General features: G+C 38.8%; 2 protein-coding genes across 2 annotated transcripts in view; one reads left to right on the top strand and one right to left on the bottom strand.

Moving 5' to 3' along the window:
* Positions 1 to 19,587, top strand: part of LOC108024696 (uncharacterized) — a 60,175-nt gene that overhangs the window by 36,683 nt on the left and 3,905 nt on the right. Inside the window, exons 4-7 of the mRNA XM_017094778.3 lie at positions 18,160 to 18,363; positions 18,430 to 18,581; positions 18,642 to 19,337; positions 19,393 to 19,530. Of these exons, the coding sequence (XP_016950267.1) occupies positions 18,160 to 18,363; positions 18,430 to 18,581; positions 18,642 to 19,337; positions 19,393 to 19,530 (1,190 nt within the window). The remainder of the gene's footprint in view (positions 1 to 18,159; positions 18,364 to 18,429; positions 18,582 to 18,641; positions 19,338 to 19,392; positions 19,531 to 19,587) is intronic.
* Positions 35 to 12,607, bottom strand: LOC108024727 (uncharacterized). Its single transcript, XM_017094824.3, has 4 exons — positions 11,891 to 12,607; positions 1,703 to 1,897; positions 991 to 1,101; positions 35 to 755 (listed from the first exon to the last, which is right to left on the bottom strand). The coding sequence occupies exons 1-4, from the start codon at positions 11,946 to 11,948 to the stop codon at positions 529 to 531; spliced, it is 591 nt and encodes a 196-aa protein (XP_016950313.1). The 5' UTR covers positions 11,949 to 12,607; the 3' UTR covers positions 35 to 528.

Genomic DNA, 19,587 nt, shown 5'->3' with positions numbered 1-19,587 from the left:
CAATTTTAAAATATATACAAATCTTAAATCGGTATTTTACATTTTCTAAGCTAATATTATGGTAAGCAAAATGCAACTTACTAAAGAAATGCCTGCAAATACGTAATTTAATTAGCAAATCAATTAATAAAAATTGATTAAGATTTTATTTAACTTTAGATTTTTTTAGTTTCTATAATTTACGGCAGCATTAAATACAAATGGAGCTTTCCTAGTATTAAAGAAAATTGTTTTAAGTGTTGATATTTAAATGAAATATCAAAGTAATGTTTCCAGGGAACTGGAGTGTTACAATATAAAATTAGGGAAGTCTATCTTGGGAAGCCATTGAAAATACATAGATTGTAGTCCTTAATGAATTATTTATGCAAGAGTTAAATATGTAACATTCATTTTTTTAATGGTTTTTATGTTTCGATTGTAAGGTAAAATTTCCACCTTAATGAGAGCACATGATATCAGAACTAATCTATTAACTAATAGGCATCGGCAAACTTAAGCTAGGTGAAAGGGAGGATCCCTCGGTGTTCAGGTGAAGATGTCCTCGACCAGTTGTTTGGTAATGATGCGATGTGGCCGAGTGGGGTTCACCTTGGGGCGCTGATAGAGTCGGGCGTTAATGGCATACAGCCGGGGTGAGAGATCGCAGCGCACATTGAACCACCAGTCGCAGACGAAGACCGCCTGTGAGAACTGGGTGCCATTTGGGCAGAGGAACGAGGCCTGGCGTCCATCGATGTCGCAGTAGTGCCAGCCTGTGGAGGTAAAATATCATAAAGTTAATAATAATATAATAAAAATAAATAAAATTTAAGATCATAAATTCATTGAAAGTTTGGATACTTTCTTGAAATGAATAAATAATTTTTTTTGTGTCAATAAAATTATTCTGTATTTTCATTTAAGCAGTAAATGTGCCAAATACATTTTTTTTTTTGTAATAACCCTTTCTTTTTCCCTATTTTGAGGGACAGTTTAAGGATCACTCACCCTGGCACCTTGTCTCCATGTCGGCAAAGAATCCAGGATACTCCTGCTCGTCGCAGTAAAAATTGGTATACGGCACCGCCGACAGAATGGGATAGTCGACGCCGGGACGACCTGCAAATGATTTTGTTATTGCAATTAGTGAGGCGCTCGCTGCAGAAGCAAATAAACCGATAAACCGGAACCAAAACAAACTGCATGTCACGCAGTCGGCGGTTTCCAATCAATTTCACTTCATCCAACCTTACTTGAAAGAAACCGTGCAGAAAAAACGCCCTCCTACCTCCCAGAAGTGTCAACTGCAGGCGCTGCTGCCCCGGGGTCACCAAAAAAATGAATGCCCCCCCTGCAGAAACAAAAAACCAAAATAAACATACGACATAAACAAATCCCCGTACCGGTTTCAGTCGCCTCTCTGGCGCTAATAAATGAATTTACGAGTAGATGCACTTCTGTGCCAAATATCCATTCCGCTCGGCGGGGAAATAATTTAAAATCGTGCACTTTTTTCTGGCCTGTCGCTGATGGCCCGAAATGCATTTCACTGCCTCATCTTCTACCCGAAAAATTGATCAAAAAATATATTATCCACTGCCAAAGGGGCACCCTTTACCATTGTTTTTCGAGGTTGTGGCATGCTTGATGTCGGTTTTTTGGCAATGGGTTCGACCATTTTAATGTGATAGGTTGATAAGTTAATGGTTTTTAAACTCACCGGGAATGGATTTGCCCAGCTCGAGGTACTCGCGCACCGAGGGGCTCAGGAAGTTGTCGGGTATCTCCGGCAGGTCCTTCTCCTGGCTGCCACTCTCGTCATTTTCCAGATCCTGCTGGGGCTCCGGCTCGAAATTGACCGGTTCTGGAGCTCGTGGGCGTTTGGCACGCTTGGAGCGAACCGTTTCACGGCAATCTGCAAGTAGAAAACACACCAATTAGGCCAAAGTACCACTCCTTAAATCTGCAAAGTTCAAGGTTTCGTCGAGGTGGAAAACATTTGTACTACTACGATTCGTGGAGATGCCAATCAGTGGCTTTAATGTCAAGATACAAATTTGATTTGCCCCGCAAGCCACTCCCTCAGTCAGTTAATGAGTCAGTAGCCGTCGCGTTAACTTTAACCTCAGATGTCTCTGACCCGCTTTTAGGTTGTAATACTCGCTTTCGGCGTTGCTAACAATTGAGCAACAATTGTTCTCTTACAGTGCGAAAAATATTTATGATATACTCATAAAAATATATAAATATGAAATACAAATATAAAGTATGAAATAAAATTTGGTCTTAAAATGTGAATATAAATTCTTTAGAATTACCTATTCTTATGGATAATTTTATTTCGATACCGACCTTTACTTCAAGTGTATAATCTTGTATATTATGCAGTTTATTGTGTAGATTTTTCTGTTGCAGCCTCTGATGACAAGTTTAGTGCGGTTGCTGTTTTTTGTGGCTGACCTTGCAGCTTCTTTGGCAGTGGGAAAATATCTGACTCTGACTGCAGAACTCTGCGGTAATTGCTCAATAAAATTTTTTTTGCTTCCCCCTTTTTTCAGCTTTAACTTGGTTTTGGGCTCATTAGCTTGATTTGTGGTTTATGTAAATAAACTTGTTTTTTACTGCAATTTTGTTCTGCTTCCTTCACACAATTTTGGTCTTGAACATCTCATTGAGATTCGGAAGTACAAAATAATACTCTTAATAAAAAAAATTGTTTATAGTTAATGTTTTAAAAGAAATTTTTGTGTATTTCGGAACACCCAAAATAATATGTTTTATATTATAAAACTTGACGGCAATTTTTGGATTAAACCAATCTATTTATTTATTTTCGTATGCCCTCGGATGTTTTTGCTACAACTGGAAGCGGGCAAAAAACTTGTTCTTCATTTGATATTCTACATTTCACGCGCAATTTATTCACATCGTTGGCAGTTGTCGCTGTCGTTATTGTGGCAGCTTTTGCCTGTTGTAATTGACCTTAACCTTGTTCCGCAGTTGTCTGCTTTTATTTTTTGCAGTTCTCAGATTGATTTTGGTTGTGTAATTGAGTTGAATGTTTGCCGTGGAGCCCCTGGCGATAAACTTTGCCTGGCCAATGATCTGGTATTGCATCGAACATGGGCCTTTCATCTGATCGAGTGTGGGCTTAGTCGTTAGACTATCGACAAGGGAAGGCGAACTCAACGCAGCTGTGCCGATCGATGAGTAATCAAACCAACGATCTTACTTTGAGCTTAATTGAAACTTCCGATAATGAGTTTTTCATAGTGGATGGATAAAGTCTTCATAGTATATGGTATTTTACCTTTACCCTTTTTTAACCCTAACCAAAGAGCTTCCTGGATATATTCCAATTACCTCCCGAAATTATTAATCAAAAATGTGTTAACTAAACCATATTCAGTTCGAAAGAGGCAGCCATTAGTTAGCCACAGGTTAGCTAATTGTTTAACCCCAACAAATTAACTGCAAAACGCCGAGCTCACGGCTCAGAGAGCACAAACCAATTATCCAAAATCCAACCGCCTCCCACACAAAAACCAATGGAAGGCAGAAAGCATACAATTAAAAATTAAATTATTAGGTGTTCTCATAAATTCCCAATACATACATGCATAACAACGAGCCACGGCCGACAAATTGCAAAATTATATTTCGCAAAAATGGCAAACAAAATTTATTACAATTGAAATAATTACTGCAAAAAAGAAAAACAATCAAATTGTAATTAGGCGCGCGTTGAGGTGAGTCTCTTGCTGAGAGGCCAACTGCAATGGTGGCGACAAATTGTAAAAACTGCTCGGTTATTCACACATTCGTGTGTCCACGTCCACGTCCGCGAATAAATCTCGATATCTATATCTGTAGCCAAGTCCATTAGCCACGCATTTGTTAGGGGCCTTATGTCAAAAAGTTTGGTGCGTGAGAGAAAAAATAAAATATTGATTTGTTACCGAATGCTGAGATACCCTTTTGATAAGTGAGAATACTTAAAATCCTAATTTTTATACTACTTAAATAATGGTATTAAAATCGACAATGCGAAAGAAATCAATAGGCTTTTGAAATTAATTTTATATGTGTATAAAAGTGTGCTACATTATATTTAAAGTCATTTTCAATGCATGTTTTCAGACACATTTATATACTTTTATTATAAGCCAAGTGCAATTATTATTTTTTACGAACAACTTTAAATGAATTATTAGATTCGACTAATTTTTAGATACCATAATTTTTGTTTTAAACCCAATAAAATATTGTCCAATTAACTTTTTAATGTTCCATACACACTTAAAGAGTTTGGTTATGAAACATATCTTTTTAAGTACCATTCCTTTGAGGTGACTATGTTTATGTGCCAGCAACCTACTAAAATGGTATTTGAAAAATCAATTTCGCGGAAAATTGTAATGCCCTGTGCTAGTGTAAAAAGTAGCCATAAAAAGATTTAATTCTTTTTTTTTGTTTCGGGCCAACGGATGGGAGTGCGTCGTCATGGGGCACACCCCTTTGCCACGTCAGGCGTTGTGTCGGCTAGCTGGTTGTCTGCCGGTTGGGTAACCCAAACTAAACCGAACTGCACTGAACGGACGTGGTTGCCACCACTCTCCTCCTGCCCCGTGCACCCAAATCTCGCATCCTTCATGTGTTGCTCCATCCAATCTGATGATTTGGTTCGCTTTGGTGGGCTTGGATTTGCTTCGGTTCGGTTTGGTTGGTTTGGTTTGGTTTGGTTCGGGTTAGTGGCTTGTCGTCGCCACTGTGATTGGGTTTCGGTTTTGTTTTTGGTTTTGTATGCTGCATTCGCATAATTAAAGTAATTGCCTTTCGTTTGTGCGCGAAATTGAGTCAGCAGCAGCTGGGGGAAAATTAAATAGCAAACAGAAACGCATTTCACAATTGTAATTGTTGTTTGGTTTTCAAAGCCTAGCCGTTGAATTTGGCACCTTTTCCATCGCACCAATGCAATCCCATTCCATCCCATCCCATCCAATCCGGCGGTTGATAAAAATCCGCCACATAAATCAAATTGCCAAAAACCTTTTATCGGCGTAGGCCCATCTCTTTTTGGCCTGGCCTGTTGCTTTTCGTGGGCTTTGTCTTTGCTTTTGGATGATTAGAGCCAGGGAATAGGACTTGTACTGCGGCTGAGGCTCGTTCATGTGGCACATAAATTTAACTGTTTTGTGGCTTTTGTTTTATCAGTTATCCGCCTCTAAATGGTATTATTAATGTTTTCTTGTTTGTTACGGAAGGTGTGGTAGGTGAAGCTCGTTATAAGGCACTCAATTGCCTAAGTGGCGGAAATTGTTTTCGCATCTGAATTAGGAAAAAGATGAAAGTTCATGCTTTCTCTGCTTTTGCAATTAAAGTCTGTGAAAGAGTTTGATTTATTATGATGATTATCTTTTGTTTTGCATCCCTTTGCCAGAATTTTAAGAGATTATATTAAAGAATCTAAAGAAGATCCTTATTTATGTGAAATTAATGAGGATCAAATAATAATATTTTGGGAAAAATACTCTGTTCCTAAAGTTAAGGTCCTTAACTCATTTATGATCAAAATGCAAATCCAACAAATAGCATTTTACTTAAATAAATTATGAGTTTACTTCATCTTAATGTCAACCATAAAGAGTCATCCAGCCCATTAACGATGCCCATTCTTCTTGGCCGTAATCGGTTAAAGGGTTAAAAAAGCCAAGCCAGGAAGTGCGAAGTTGTATGCCCCGGACCTTGCGAAGCAACAAATATGTGAAAATAAATCACTGGAAAAAAAGGCAAAAGACGATGCCATGGCACATCCTTCCATGTCACCGAGAACTGGCAGCGACAGGAGGAAAAACAACATCCCTGCACAACAAAACCAGCAACATTAACGAGGATAATGCAGTTCGGCCATGATGAACATCGACCATGGGACCCATGTCCTTGCTGTGTGAGTGTGTGTGTTGCAAGCGCGTAAAGCGGCGCAAAATAAATTAAGCTCATTATATAATTGAATCCTTGATAGGCTGATTATCCACACGGCTTGCCATGTGCCTGCCGCCTGGCCTGGATGCATCCAGCCACCTCTCTGCCCCTTCCACTCGCTTATTAAAAGGATAACGCCCAGTCAAGCGCAAAGGATGCGAAATGGCCAAACGCAAAAATTATGTAAATGAATTTCCTGTTGCATGTGCCGATGCGGTGTTGCGCTGGCCAGCGACATTTCCATAAATCTGCCAGGTGGTGCCGCAGTCAAATTAAGCATGGTTGGCCTTAAAAATTATTCATAACAGCGGGTTCTCCTTCAGCGATTGCCTTTAATGAGCTTTAATTTGGACAGGAAAAAGAAATTATTTCCAAAAAAATCTTCTTCTTAATAACAGATAATTTAGCTATTTTTTATACTATATGATATTAAAATCTCCTCGTTGATCCCATCGTTTGTACAGATTACTGTCCTCACAATCAGTGCAACTGGCCACTTGAAAGCCACCGAAAAAATTGTCTCGGGCTCCACCTTAAAAATTGGGGACAAAAAGCTCTGAGCTGAACTAAAATTGTTTTTCATTTCGGCCGATCGCCAGTTGTTGTGCGCGGGGCAGTATATTTTAACGGCAACCTCATGCAGTCACGATTTTTTACTCACACACCCGGGGAGGGGATATATAAATCTAGATGTATATATTTATACGTGTGTAGTCGCAGGCCTCCTTAATCTATTGACTAAATGCATTGCATAAAACGTCGGTCGGTCGGTCGGTCGGTCGGTTGGCCAAACCTCCGAGCCAAGACCTAAAACAATGCCACCAAACGAACGAGTTCAGTTTGCCGGCACTATTCGTGCTGCGCCGCTTTCAATGGCCGCAAATAGCTCAAAGGCGCTTTGTCTAGCCAGCATAAAATCCAGCCTCCCTCCCCTTCAGATCCCACCCGATATACGTGTAGCGTATACCCACTCCCTGTGTTGCTTGGTTAAATTATGAACGCAGCCGAAAAATCTATTTGTTAGCTATGCCCAAAAACTTCAAATCCCCAAACCCCAGCTAGTTTCGTTTTAGGCCAAAGAACTTTTAGCTGAATTCGAATTGCCAAATAAAATTTAATACGAAATTCAGTTAGAACCGCTCTCGTTGTCTCCCGATCTTTATCGCCTGGCCATAAGACACCCACCAATTCCAGGTAACTGCCTTACTGCACCGTGAAAAATTATAGGTAAATGTAAATATACATGTATTTAAAAGTCAAAATAATATAAATAAAATTGTACTCAAATTTATTTTTATATATCCCATTACATTTCTCTATCTATATAAAAAAAACATAAAATACTCTTCTGACAAAGGTTTTTCAATCCTCGAATCAAGCCATATTTGGCTGCCCCTTAGCTTCTTTTTGGAAGTTTTTTATTTTTAATTTTTTTTCGGTGCACAGAAGTAACCATGCCGATACCCGCTAGAGGCTAGGATTCCATGGAAGGTGGTCAGATTGCAGCGTAAATATACAAGAAAAGCATTTTCAGCTCCTCGGTGGTATTAATTTGCAAACTTCTTACATAAGTTTTCGGCTTGTTTGGCTGCTGTGTCGGCTCATTACAACTATAAATTTACATTCGGGTGTGGGCGTCGTTAGGTATTTTGCTCGGGGAAGGGTTTCATTTGATGCAAGTTATACGATCAATCTTTTTTCAAGTCATAAAGCTTACAGTTTTTGAGTTGGGGTTGTCTAGCACGATTGGTTCGATCGATTTTCATTCAATCATTCGAGTAATACATCAAATGTTTACTCATTTTTTAAACAAAAATTATGTTTGTCTCTTAATTTGTAAGTAACTTTTGATCTCTCTTTAAAGCAATGTAATGATTGTCAGATCCGTTGTTATTTTCCTTTCCCCATTAATAATTTCCTTGCCATTTCCCATGCATCAAATAGCCACAACTCACACTGCAAAAAGAGCCGATCATGGTTGTCTGCTACAAAATCAGTTTAATAAGCTTTTATATGTAATTATGCATTTTGCACGTTAATTGCATTGAAAATCCGCGACCGATTCCCACAGTTTCTCCAACCTGCCGCTCAGATTTTTCCACATCCTGGCCAAAAGGTGAGGCGGCAGCGGGAGGTCGCTTTTCGCGGCCTGGGCACTTTTTCATGTCGCATATCTCATAAATATAAATGACTGAATTTTTCCGCAATTTGTCGCACACAAAACAAATTTCATTTTAATTGAAAATTATGCCAGAGCATTAACATGACCTGCGATTTAATGCCATTCTGTTGGGTATTTCGATGATGATGATGTTGTAGTTTGAGAATTTCAAGAGGGGCAATAAAATAATCTATACTCTGGGAATGTTCTTTTTTGGATAAGATGGGGAGAGCATCGATTTAAATGGAAAAGAGATATATGATGGTGTTTTATAAAGCTTTAGGATGAAGTAGGGTAATAAGGTGAGTATAATAATAATCTATGATCTGGAAATGTTCTTTTTTGGATAAGATGGGGAGAGCATCGATTTAAATGGAAAAGAGATATAGGATGGTGTTTTATAAAGCTTTAGGATGAAGTAGGGTATTAAGGTGAGTAGAACATTATTTAGATTTAACTTGAAGGGCCAACTGTACGCTATTGAGTTCCTAACACCCATATATAATAAGGGGAAGTATGTGACAAATTGTCAATCGACTTGAAGCTTGACATTCCACATTTTTTTCGGCCAAACTTATTGCTTTGTTGGCCACTGACTTGGCCAGCGCAGGCGATTTGCATGTGTCAGCTGGGCGGTCTGCAGTTGTTTGTTGGCCTGGTCCGAATGCGATGTGTGTTGGCTGACAGCCGCATAAATTGTTTTCTCATGTGTGCCAAATGTTTGACTTACGCGCAAAAATGTTTGCGCAGGTAAATCTTTTGTGTGTGCACCGGATTGGGTCAAATTTTTTGTCTTGTTTTCCGCAAGAGCATTTGTATTTGTTGCTATCCATGCATATAAATCAATTAATTTGAACACGAAAATGCGAAATGTTGCTGCATTGCGTGCCGCGATGCCGGGGCGAAGTTATTTCCTCCACCTGGCAAATTTGCAATTATTTGGCAGCACTGTTTTTTGCCCACATTTCAGAATTATCAGATTGGTCAATTATGCACACATAGTGATGGGCTAGATAAAAGGAACCGGCTGTGATTGTTACGTAATTGGGTTACTTTAGATATAAAACGAAGTTACATCAAATATATTTTAATACACATTTTTTTAAATAATAAATTAAGAGGGGTTTCTATTTTGTATCTGCGAAAAGTGTATATTTTATAAAGAAATATTTCCCCTAGATATTAAAAACAATGTTCATTTGCTCATACACATAAATACATATCTGCCTGCCTCTCGCAATAATTGAAATCATTTGCATTCGAATGGCAAATGGTTGGCTATGGCTAAAACATCTGACAATCTGCCCAAAGCGGATGTGCCGAACAGCAGCTGAAAGGTTATTTGCCAGTTAGTTGCATGCATTACGTATACGCCGCGCTGACTGCTTGGCTTGGAGCGACTGATTTGTGTGGACGCCAAACAGACGGATGCCTGGCTCGGTTAATGTGAGTGGGAAGCCATTCATCGGGATGATGGGCTCCACTCGAGGGGCCCTGGGGCGCATTCTTGCCTCCATTCATGGGGGAGAAGCCTTCGCCATTACAGGCAACTTTCAAAATTTTGACGGCAGACTGGAGTGGTTTTTAGAAGGAATCAGTAGGTCTAGACACCCACATTGGTACAGTCCCTAAAAAGGTTGTGATATGCAATTCTTTGACTTTTGGTGAAAGAATTATTAGTAATCATGCTAAACAAATATTTAAATTATATACCCAATATCACAGTTTACATGAAGGTTTTATTAATTAAAAAATGTTTAATTAATATGTTAAAATATTAAAATTATTACATTTAAATATACTCTTAAGTTAAGTTTTTGAAGATATGTCTATTCTAAGAACAAGCCTAACCTAGACTTGGTAGTGATCTTATAATACACTATCAACATATCATCAAAGTATTAAAGTGATAACATTTTTTTCGAAATTTGTAAAAGGTAAATATACCTTTTACCTTGTGTTTCTATAGGGTACTTTTACCATTGTCAACACTTTGACATTTGCCTTTTCTTGGGTATGTTCGCCCGTGTGGGCAACCACTTTTGACATGAAAAGTTTATTGAAATCCGAGTTATAATCGAACACAATGCCAGCGGAGAGTGGCTGTTAATTAGAGGCGAGCACAAATCGCACCTCATTGAAATGGCAAATGGGTAAATCTCTGAAGGCAGACGCCAGACGTTGGTTCGCATAGCCTTCGCTTCGGTCGCTTAATTTCGCCTTTTATTGTCTGAGCATATTTTTTTGTGTGCTTTGCATTATTTGCCACACAAAATGTCGTGCAGCATTTGCTTGTATATTTAACTGTGTATTTTTCGGGGTGCGGACTTGGGCAACCTTCAAAAGCATGCAAATGTCAAATGCCAAATATAGTAGAACTTTCCTGTCTGGGGCAAATGTGGATTGCCATGAGCATGAGTCGCGTCTGGCCAGAAGTTGGAAAGTATTCCCAGGCGGCAGCTTCTTCAAATGCAATTGCCGCATATACCGGACTCATAAATAACCTGAACTTTGGCGTCGACTGGGTATGGCTAATAAAACATGCGAGTATTTCGCATGATGGTGTCGTGTTGGTCTGCGGATTTTGCAACTTTTGCAGGCTGGGCTCTTCCCAGCGCCTGCGAACAGAGTTACGCATGCGCCAAGTGGCCAAATGGATTGCCACCCGATGGCCAGGCAGTTCGGCCGACTGACACGCCAAAAAACCAAAATGCAACGCCGTTTCGAACGCAGTTTTTGGCTTGCGGTTTTGTCAGCCAGCGCTTGACACGTCAAGGCAGGCGGTTGGCTTGCCACAACGCCGGCTGCATCTCGCCTCCGCCTTTGCGGGGACACTGAAGTACAGTAGAACCTTAATAAACTAGATGTAATACATCAAACTTTACCCAAAGTTACGGGTTGGTTAGAATGCATGTTTATAATTATTGTTTAATGAAAGTACATTTTACACAATGCTATCAAAATTAAAATTAAAATGTTCACAGAATTTTTAAAAATACCAATTAGAATTATCAATCTAAGACAATTCAATAATACCCATGTACTTATATTTTTTTGAACTTAGGTTTTACGCCTTTTTCCTTAAGATTAATATTAACCTAAGTTTTTATATTTAGCATATAAGTTCTTCTTTAATGCATTACAACTGTACTTTTAGAAGAATACGTATATGTACATCAGTACGACGTTGAGTTCGTGTAATCTGCTAGAATTTATTGCGCTTAAGTGACATTTTTTTGTGTAATTCGATTAACTAAATCCATGCCAAGACGACTTGTGCCAAGACAGCCTTGTTGTTGCTGTGACCATAAAAAAAGTTCTTGTTGAGCATGCTGCTTTGGTAAATACTCTATTCTTCTATACCTTCAAATGTATTTCAAAATTGGTTAATAGATATATTTTGCATCAATCTTTGCCAAAAATCGAATGGCAGTTAGATTGTCCATCAAGTAATTGATATGCTATTGTGACTTCTTATGATATATGGGTAAATGAGATTTGAAAAGCGATAATCAATAGTCATAGATGGAAAATCGATATCAGTTATGGTTTATTGTTGGTCTGATGCAAGGAAAAAAAATATCTAATAAAGATTAAATTAATTATGAATTTACTAAAAATGAAACTTAACGCAAAGGCTACTACATTGTAAGCCTCGCCGCTTTCAGAGCACCTTGTAAATAATCTTTCTACTTAGTGTGCGAGCCCCATAAATATAGTTGGTACTTTTGATTTATGGCCTGGGGGATTGTCTTCACAGCTTACCAGTAAATAATAAATATCCACAAATGATGATGAACACAAAAGTTATCCTCGGCAACATGTTGCTGCTGTGTTTGCGGCCTTTGTGTTTTGGCGGAAAGCTTCGCTCCCACTACTTCAGTTTGATTTATATGGGCGTTGTGTGTTTCTGACCTTTTGCAATGTTTGCTTGTTTGTTTGTTAGCTAAGCACTCGCACTTACTTTCATGCACTTGAAAACCGATCGCAAGGCAACAAAAACCGCTTGCGGTACAGCGATTTAACGACTTGTTAGTTTTCGTTTTAAGAAACAATTACAATCAATTCGTTTTTTATTTGCAATTGCGGCTGCTGCAACTGTTGCACTCGCTTGTTTTTTTATGCCTGACTTTTCCTAGTTGGAAAATGGAAAATCGAGCCACACCAAAGCCAGAGGTTGCTTCAAATTTGCATGGCCTATAAAGCAGTTAAGTCGAATCGTCGTTGTGAGGCGGTAGGTTGCCCAATATTCCGCCAAAATAGCGGGCGGGTAAAAGCTTCGCGCTGCTGCACAGTTGCAATTGCCTCAGTTTTTCTTTAGCTTTTCCCGAGACAATGGAGTACACACGAATATGGCACAACACAAATGTGGCCGGGAACAATAGTAATACCACACACACTCTTCTCGTTTTACTTTTATTATTATTATGGTCTGTGATTCTGGGACTCTACTATTGATCGACAAGTACAACCGTTCAACCAGACGCTTCAACCTCAACTGACTGCAATTGTTGTTGAATACGAGTAAGAAAATCTACAGAGAAATCCCAGAAACCACAACAAGACTCCCTCCACTCCACACTTCTCGACATCCAAAAGATTTCACTCCACTCGAACTCAGTTTTGAGTGAGGTTTTTTGAGCCTAGCCTGAACTAGTTTGTCGTGCCTCCAAACCAAAAAAACTCTATATGTTTAGCTTGAGCGCGCACTCGAGCTCTGGCTTACTTTTAATTGTACTAACTAGCTCGGCTCTGATCTTACGCAATGGCCAATTGCCCGATGAATCACGTAAAAGTTCTCAGTCTAGAGCCCCGAACCCTATTTTGGGCAACCTTCGAGTTGGAAAAACCATACACAAAAGAACAAAAAGTTGGCGGCTGAGCCTAGGCCGCAGCTTCTAATTAATAGTGTAATTAAGTTTTTCTTGTCATATTTTATTTTTCTTTTTGTTTTGTTTGGTTAGAGCGGAAAAGCCTTTGCTGAATGACACTTTGTTGCTTTTTGGGGGCCTTTCATTTTTTGGAGGTTTTCTGGAAATTTGGTTTTCAATTTTTTGCCAGCATAGGAGTGGTAGCCAAACTTCACACTGGGAATTTACATACAAGAATTGCAGAGTCAATTTAACACGAGTTTTATTTATAAATACCAATTTAAAATATCTAAATTTTAAAATATATATATTTTTGTCCAAAAAATTGCTTGGTAAAACAAAAATATTTATAAATTCTGTTGCAGATTATAAAGATTTCTGGAATCCTTCCTATTATGTATATGAAGTTTATATATTATTTGTTCTATTTATAATAGTTTGCATTCCTTTATTTTTGTAAGTGTTCTGGCCTAGAGCATCTTGATTGCAAACCGTTCTGCAGTTGACCTTGTAGTGGGGGTCTTTGGCTTCCACAGAATGTCTCTTGGCCGACAAGCAGTTTTCTTCTGCTAAACCAAGAGTCTTCTGCCCGCATTTTAATGAACTAAATGGAGACACAAAGGAGGACCTTTGGGAGGGGCAGCTTCCATAATTTACTTCATGCCGATGCCATGCGCCGACCAGCATTCGGAATCAGCCTTGTTTAGTTGTTTCCGATCGAATTGGCCACATAATGCTGCTGGCTGGGTTAACTGGCATCAGTCAGTCCGTCAGTTTGGACAGTTTGGTTCAATCTGGGGTGAGGTAGAACCTCAAGGCCTCCCACATAAATCATAATCACATTTGCCCCCGAACGACCGGATTGAGGCGTGCAGAAATCGCTGTTTGCTCGCTTCCAACATGGCTAATTGCAAAAAAAAAATAAAAATAATGCGTACTCAAATAATGTATTATATAAAACGAAAAACAATTATTAATTGCAAAAGCCAAAGAGTCCCGACTGGCCATTTGGCATTACGCAGCTAGCCAAGTAAAAAAGACGAAAAGCTGGCTAACGAGGCGGCGCAAAATGCTACCAAATTGCGTGTCCGGCCGAGAGTCGGATTGTCAGTAATTGATAAACTAGCCGAAATGAACTCGCGTGTCTGTCTGGTTATCCGTATACTATAGACTGAAGTCCGGTTTACTTACCGCAAAGTTTATTAAACAAAAATTTATGATCAATCCCATTAAAAATTGCGTTTAATATTGGCATTTTCTTAGACTTTTTTGTTACATCTATAATTGCCCACTAATAGTTTTAATGTTTCTGCCAAATTAAATGAAATCAATGTCGAACTACTACCGAAAAGTTCCATCAAACGAGGCCGACAAGGTTATGTAATATCCAAAGGTATATTAAATCAACGTCTGCTGAGTTGATCAAGTTATGACAGCGTTTATCTATCGCCTCTCGTATCGAGTCTCTAAAATGATAGCAACTATAACAGAGTGATTTATATTTATTTGGCCAGTGGATTTATGATCAGACACTAATCAGCCCGAGGCGATTTTAATGTTTCTTAATTATTTGTATAATAATACATAATGTTTATGCTTTCCAGAACACTCTATCATTACTTTTGATGTTCATTTTTACTGCGGTTATATTCATGATTTGACATCTTTCTCAACATTCATATCTATAAATTTAACTCTTATGCTTACTTATCAGCTTCCCATATCTTAAATGTGAACGGCCCAATTTTTAACTCAAAGATTTGCTACACTCATAAAATTATTTTTTCAAAAACCAGCAAAATCAAAACAGAAATTGTCTTACATTGAGATTATTGATTTTAATAAACAAAAAACCACTACAAAATTAGCATTTTATGACAAAATATGAATTTAAAAAAATGACGACCCCCCCCCCCCCTTACAAAAAATGCGAAAATTGTTAAAAAAAATAAATTGTCCCCAAAGTGACGAGGATTGTTAGCATTTTTAGCACACATTTCAAAACAGTCGGTCATTTAGCTGTACGTCTTCATTTGACTAAACCATAAACAAAAAACCACTAAAAAAAGAGCATTTTCTTACAAAATCTGAATTAAAAAAATGACGACCCCCACCCTTACAAAAAATGCGAAAATTCTTCAAAAAATAAATTGTCCCCAAAGTGACGAGGATCGTTAGCATTTTTAGCACACATTTCAAAACAGTCGGTCATTTAGCTGTACGTCTTCATTTGACTAAACCATAAACAAAAAACCACTAAAAAAAGAGCATTTTCTGACAAAATATGAATTAAAATAAATGACGACCCCTACACAAAAAATGCGAAAATTCTTGAAAATATAAATTGTTCCCAAAGTGACGAGGATCGTTAGCATTTTTAGCACACATTTGAAAACAGTCGGTCATTTAGCTGTACGTCTTCATTTGACTAAACCATAAACAAAAAACCACTAAAAAATGAGCATTTTATGACAAAATCTGAATTACAAAAATGACGACCCCCACCCTTATAAAAAATGCGAAAATTGTTCAAAAAATAAATTGTCCCCAAAGTGACGAGGATCGTTAGCATTTTTAGCACACATTTCAAAACAGTCGGTCTTTTAGCTGTACGTCTTCATTTGACTAAACTACAAACAAAAAACCACTAAAAAATTACCATTTTCTTACAAAATCTGAATTAAAAAAAATGACGACCCCCACCCTTACAAAAAATGCGAAAATTGTTCAAAAAATAAATTGTCCCCAAAGTGACGAGGATCGTTAGCATTTTTAGCACACATTTCAAAACAGTCGGTCATTTAGCTGTACGTCTTCATTTGACTAAACCATAAACAAAAAACCACAAAAAAAAAGCGTTTTCTTACAAAATCTGAATTAAAAAAATGACGACCCCCACCCTTACAAAAAATGCGAAAATTCTTCAAAAAATAAATTGTCCCCAAAGTGACGAGGATCGTTAGCATTTTTAGCACACATTTCAAAACAGTCGGTCTTTTAGCTGTACGTCTTCATTTGACTAAACTACAAACAAAAAACCACTAAAAAATTACCATTTTCTTACAAAATCTGAATTAAAAAAAATGACGACCCCCACCCTTATAAAAAATGCGAAAATTGTTCAAAAAATAAATTGTCCCCAAAGTGACGAGGATCGTTAGCATTTTTAGCACACATTTCAAAACAGTCGGTCTTTTAGCTGTACGTCTTCATTTGAATAAACTACAAACAAAAAACCACTAAAAAATTACCATTTTCTTACAAAATCTGAATTAAAAAAAATGACGACCCCCACCCTTACAAAAAATGCGAAAATTGTTCAAAAAATAAATTGTCCCCAAAGTGACGAGGATCGTTAGCATTTTTAGCACACATTTCAAAACAGTCGGTCATTTAGCTGTACGTCTTCATTTGACTAAACCATAAACAAAAAACCACTAAAAAATGAGCATTTTATGACAAAATCTGAATTACAAAAATGACGACCCCTACCCTTATAAAAAATGCGAAAATTGTTCAAAAAATAAATTGTCCCCAAAGTGACGAGGATCGTTAGCATTTTTAGCACACATTTCAAAACAGTCGGTCATTTAGCTGTACGTCTTCATTTGACTAAACCATAAACAAAAAACCACTAAAAAAAGAGCATTTTCTGACAAAATATGAATTAAAATAAATGACGACCCCTACACAAAAAATGCGAAAATTCTTGAAAATATAAATTGTTCCCAAAGTGACGAGGATCGTTAGCATTTTTAGCACACATTTGAAAACAGTCGGTCATTTAGCTGTACGTCTTTATATGACTAAACCATAAACAAAAAACCACTAAAAAATGACCATTTTCTTACAAAATCTGAATTAAAAAAATGACGACCCCCACCCTTACAAAAAATGCGAAAATTCTTCAAAAAATAAATTGTCCCCAAAGTGACGAGGATCGTTAGCATTTTTAGCACACATTTCAAAACAGTCGGTCATTTAGCTGTACGTCTTCATTTGACTAAACCATAAACAAAAAACCACTAAAAAAAGAGCATTTTCTTACAAAATCTGAATTAAAAAAATGACGACCCCCACCCTTACAAAAAATGCGAAAATTCTTCAAAAAATAAATTGTCCCCAAATATAAATCGGGCTGGGACTTTTGATAGACAAGGTAAACAATGAAAATGTCTATGTCGAGATATTAGGCTCTCAAATTCGAACCCAAACCCTTGACAAGGTCAGCCGAATTGATTTGACGTTGCCCCAAGCGACGGGAATGGCAAAACGATTCGAGTTTCGTTTTAATGATGTGCCAGATTCGGGCTCCTACATGGTTTCATTTACACGACAACTCTCGAGATTGGATCGCTCGATGGATGCCCTTTTATGGCAGAACGGCCCATTGGTGCGAACTTGCCTGTCATCTGCTACAAATCAGCTGTCATAAGCCCGATCCAAGCGATCCGATCCAAGCCAGCGTTATTTCGGCGATTTTTACAATCACTTTCAAAAACCCAACTAACAGTCAAACAATCTTTGATAATGATCATCATTGCCACTCGACGAGAGGCGAGGAAGATGATTGCGATTAGAGCCAGCAGAAGAAGCAGGGTTGCCGGTTTTGTTTACAAAGAAATTAAAAACTAATAAATAAAACCATTTGAAAGTCCTGAAAATATGATTAATGTATGCACCCTTTTATTATCAATAAAATTGATTAAAACCAGTAGACACAGCTAGCTCGATAGTGCTTAAACCTTCTTGATTTTTACGACCAATTTTTGTTAAAGCTTCCCTTTAAATGATTACCATCACCTTGGGTACTGTACAGTTTTAACTATAAATACAGAACCCCAAAATAGTTATGATATATAAATTTGGAATATGGTTTTATTTTATTTTACATTTATTTTAATTTACAAAGCAAACAATCGGAACTGTCAGCTCTGTAGAGAAGTTGCCACCGATTGCCCGCGGTTGGAAAATGCACAATTAAAACCCGAGACGCTCGCCATTCACCTGGATGGAGTGAGATGGAGAGGTGGATAGGTGAGGTCGGGTTAGGTGGCAACCACTTCCAGCGCCGAGTCATTAGAATGTGCAACGTATTAATCTGCATGGCTATCTTCGTCCACTAACCAGTAATGGTTTGCCTCCACCTCCTTGCATTCACAGGTGGTTCGAGCGGCCAAGAAGAAACTGAGCGACTATGCCGCCGAAACGCTGGCCAGCATCTCCAAGCGCTTCTGCCACCTGCACGGCCTGCTCCAGGTGGCCGAGCTGCAGGTCATCGAGAAGCTGCGCGAGTCCAGTCTGCCAACGCAAATCGAACTAAACCAAGCCATGGGCACTCTGAGTGGCTACGAAACTGTAATCAAGGTGGGTAATAATATACATACATTTAATAATACCGATAATAAACAGTTTAATATTCTTAAAAATTAGCGCTTAAAACATTGGTTGCAAAGTGGATCCGAGATTAACATGGGTGTGCCCAACGATGTCTCCTTGAGGTGGCTGATCGAACTGATTGGCGACCATATCGAGAAGATTCCCACTACTGTGCAGGTCAGCAAGATCGAGGAGAATCCCTATCGGTAAGTGATAAGGATTGAATCCCTTAAAAATCTTTAATATTATTTTAATCTATTTTCTAGAGTAACTTCCAGTCGTTTCTTGGACATGTCCAATATATTCAAGTGCGAGTTTGTGGACCCCAAGATAAAAGTAAACTTCAAGACCGAGTTCGATATGAGTCGCAGCATTTCAACGTCAGCCAAGGAGGACCTTATCTTTTCCAAGTCTTCCAGCATCAGCATGGGGAACATCCTCCAGCCCAATGTTATGTCGACCCAAAACTCGAAGCGTAATCCAATGGCACAAAAACAAAAGAAAAGGGCCAAAAGGGCTCAGAAGGCCAAATCCTTTCTAAATTCAACTGCTCCAACTTCCGATGAGCTTGCGGCAAGGGAATCGGATTTCGTACAGAGCTTCTCGGCCTTGGACATCACCAAACCTAATCGCACATTAAGTTCTAAGGCAGAAGACAAGGGCGATTGGTTCAAAACCGATGCACTGGTTAAGGTGCGCTCCGTCAATTCGCCCGAGGATTTCTATGTTCAGGGCATACATGCTGCCCAGCGATTGCGCGTGGAGCTGGACACCTTCGCCCAGACACTCTCGGAAAGCCGCTCCACTCCGCCGGAAATCGTGGTGGGTCAGCACTACGTTACCTACCACAAGGAGCAGGATCGCTACTATCGCGCTATGGTCAGCCAGAAGCTGGCTCCTCGGGATACCTACAAGGTCTTTCTGCCGGACATAGGTCTCTACATGGAAGTGCACAGCAGCAAGTGGGTTTCGGTGATAGATGGGTTAATCTCTTACTGATGTTTCGAGTCCTTGCAGCTTTCGAGAGGTGCCGGAGCGGCTGGCCCACCTGCCATACTCCGCGGTCCACTGCAGCCTCAGGGAGCTGATGCCCAACCATGGTGGTTCGGAGTGGGATACTAGGGCCAGCGCCTTCCTCAAGCAGATAGTGCAGAAGTACGTACTTGGAGTTTACATTCGATTCATATTTAAACTAATAGATTCCCAATCCAC

The sequence above is a fragment of the Drosophila biarmipes genome, chromosome 3R (genome assembly GCF_025231255.1).
Source record: "Drosophila biarmipes strain raj3 chromosome 3R, RU_DBia_V1.1, whole genome shotgun sequence".
Classification (NCBI taxonomy): Eukaryota; Metazoa; Arthropoda; class Insecta; order Diptera; family Drosophilidae; genus Drosophila; species Drosophila biarmipes.
Note: the sequence above shows the minus strand (reverse complement) of the source record. Positions and strands in the feature narration are given on the sequence as shown.

Coding starts and splice junctions, on each gene's coding strand:
- LOC108024727 (XM_017094824.3), bottom strand. CDS start 11,948: ATGTTGCCGAGGATAACTTTTGTGTTCATCATCATTTGTGGATATTTA. Junction 1,102..1,702: donor GCTGGGCAAATCCATTCCCG/GTGAGTTTAAAA, acceptor AATCATTTGCAG/GTCGTCCCGGCGTCGACTAT. Junction 756..990: donor CATGGAGACAAGGTGCCAGG/GTGAGTGATCCT, acceptor TTACCTCCACAG/GCTGGCACTACTGCGACATC.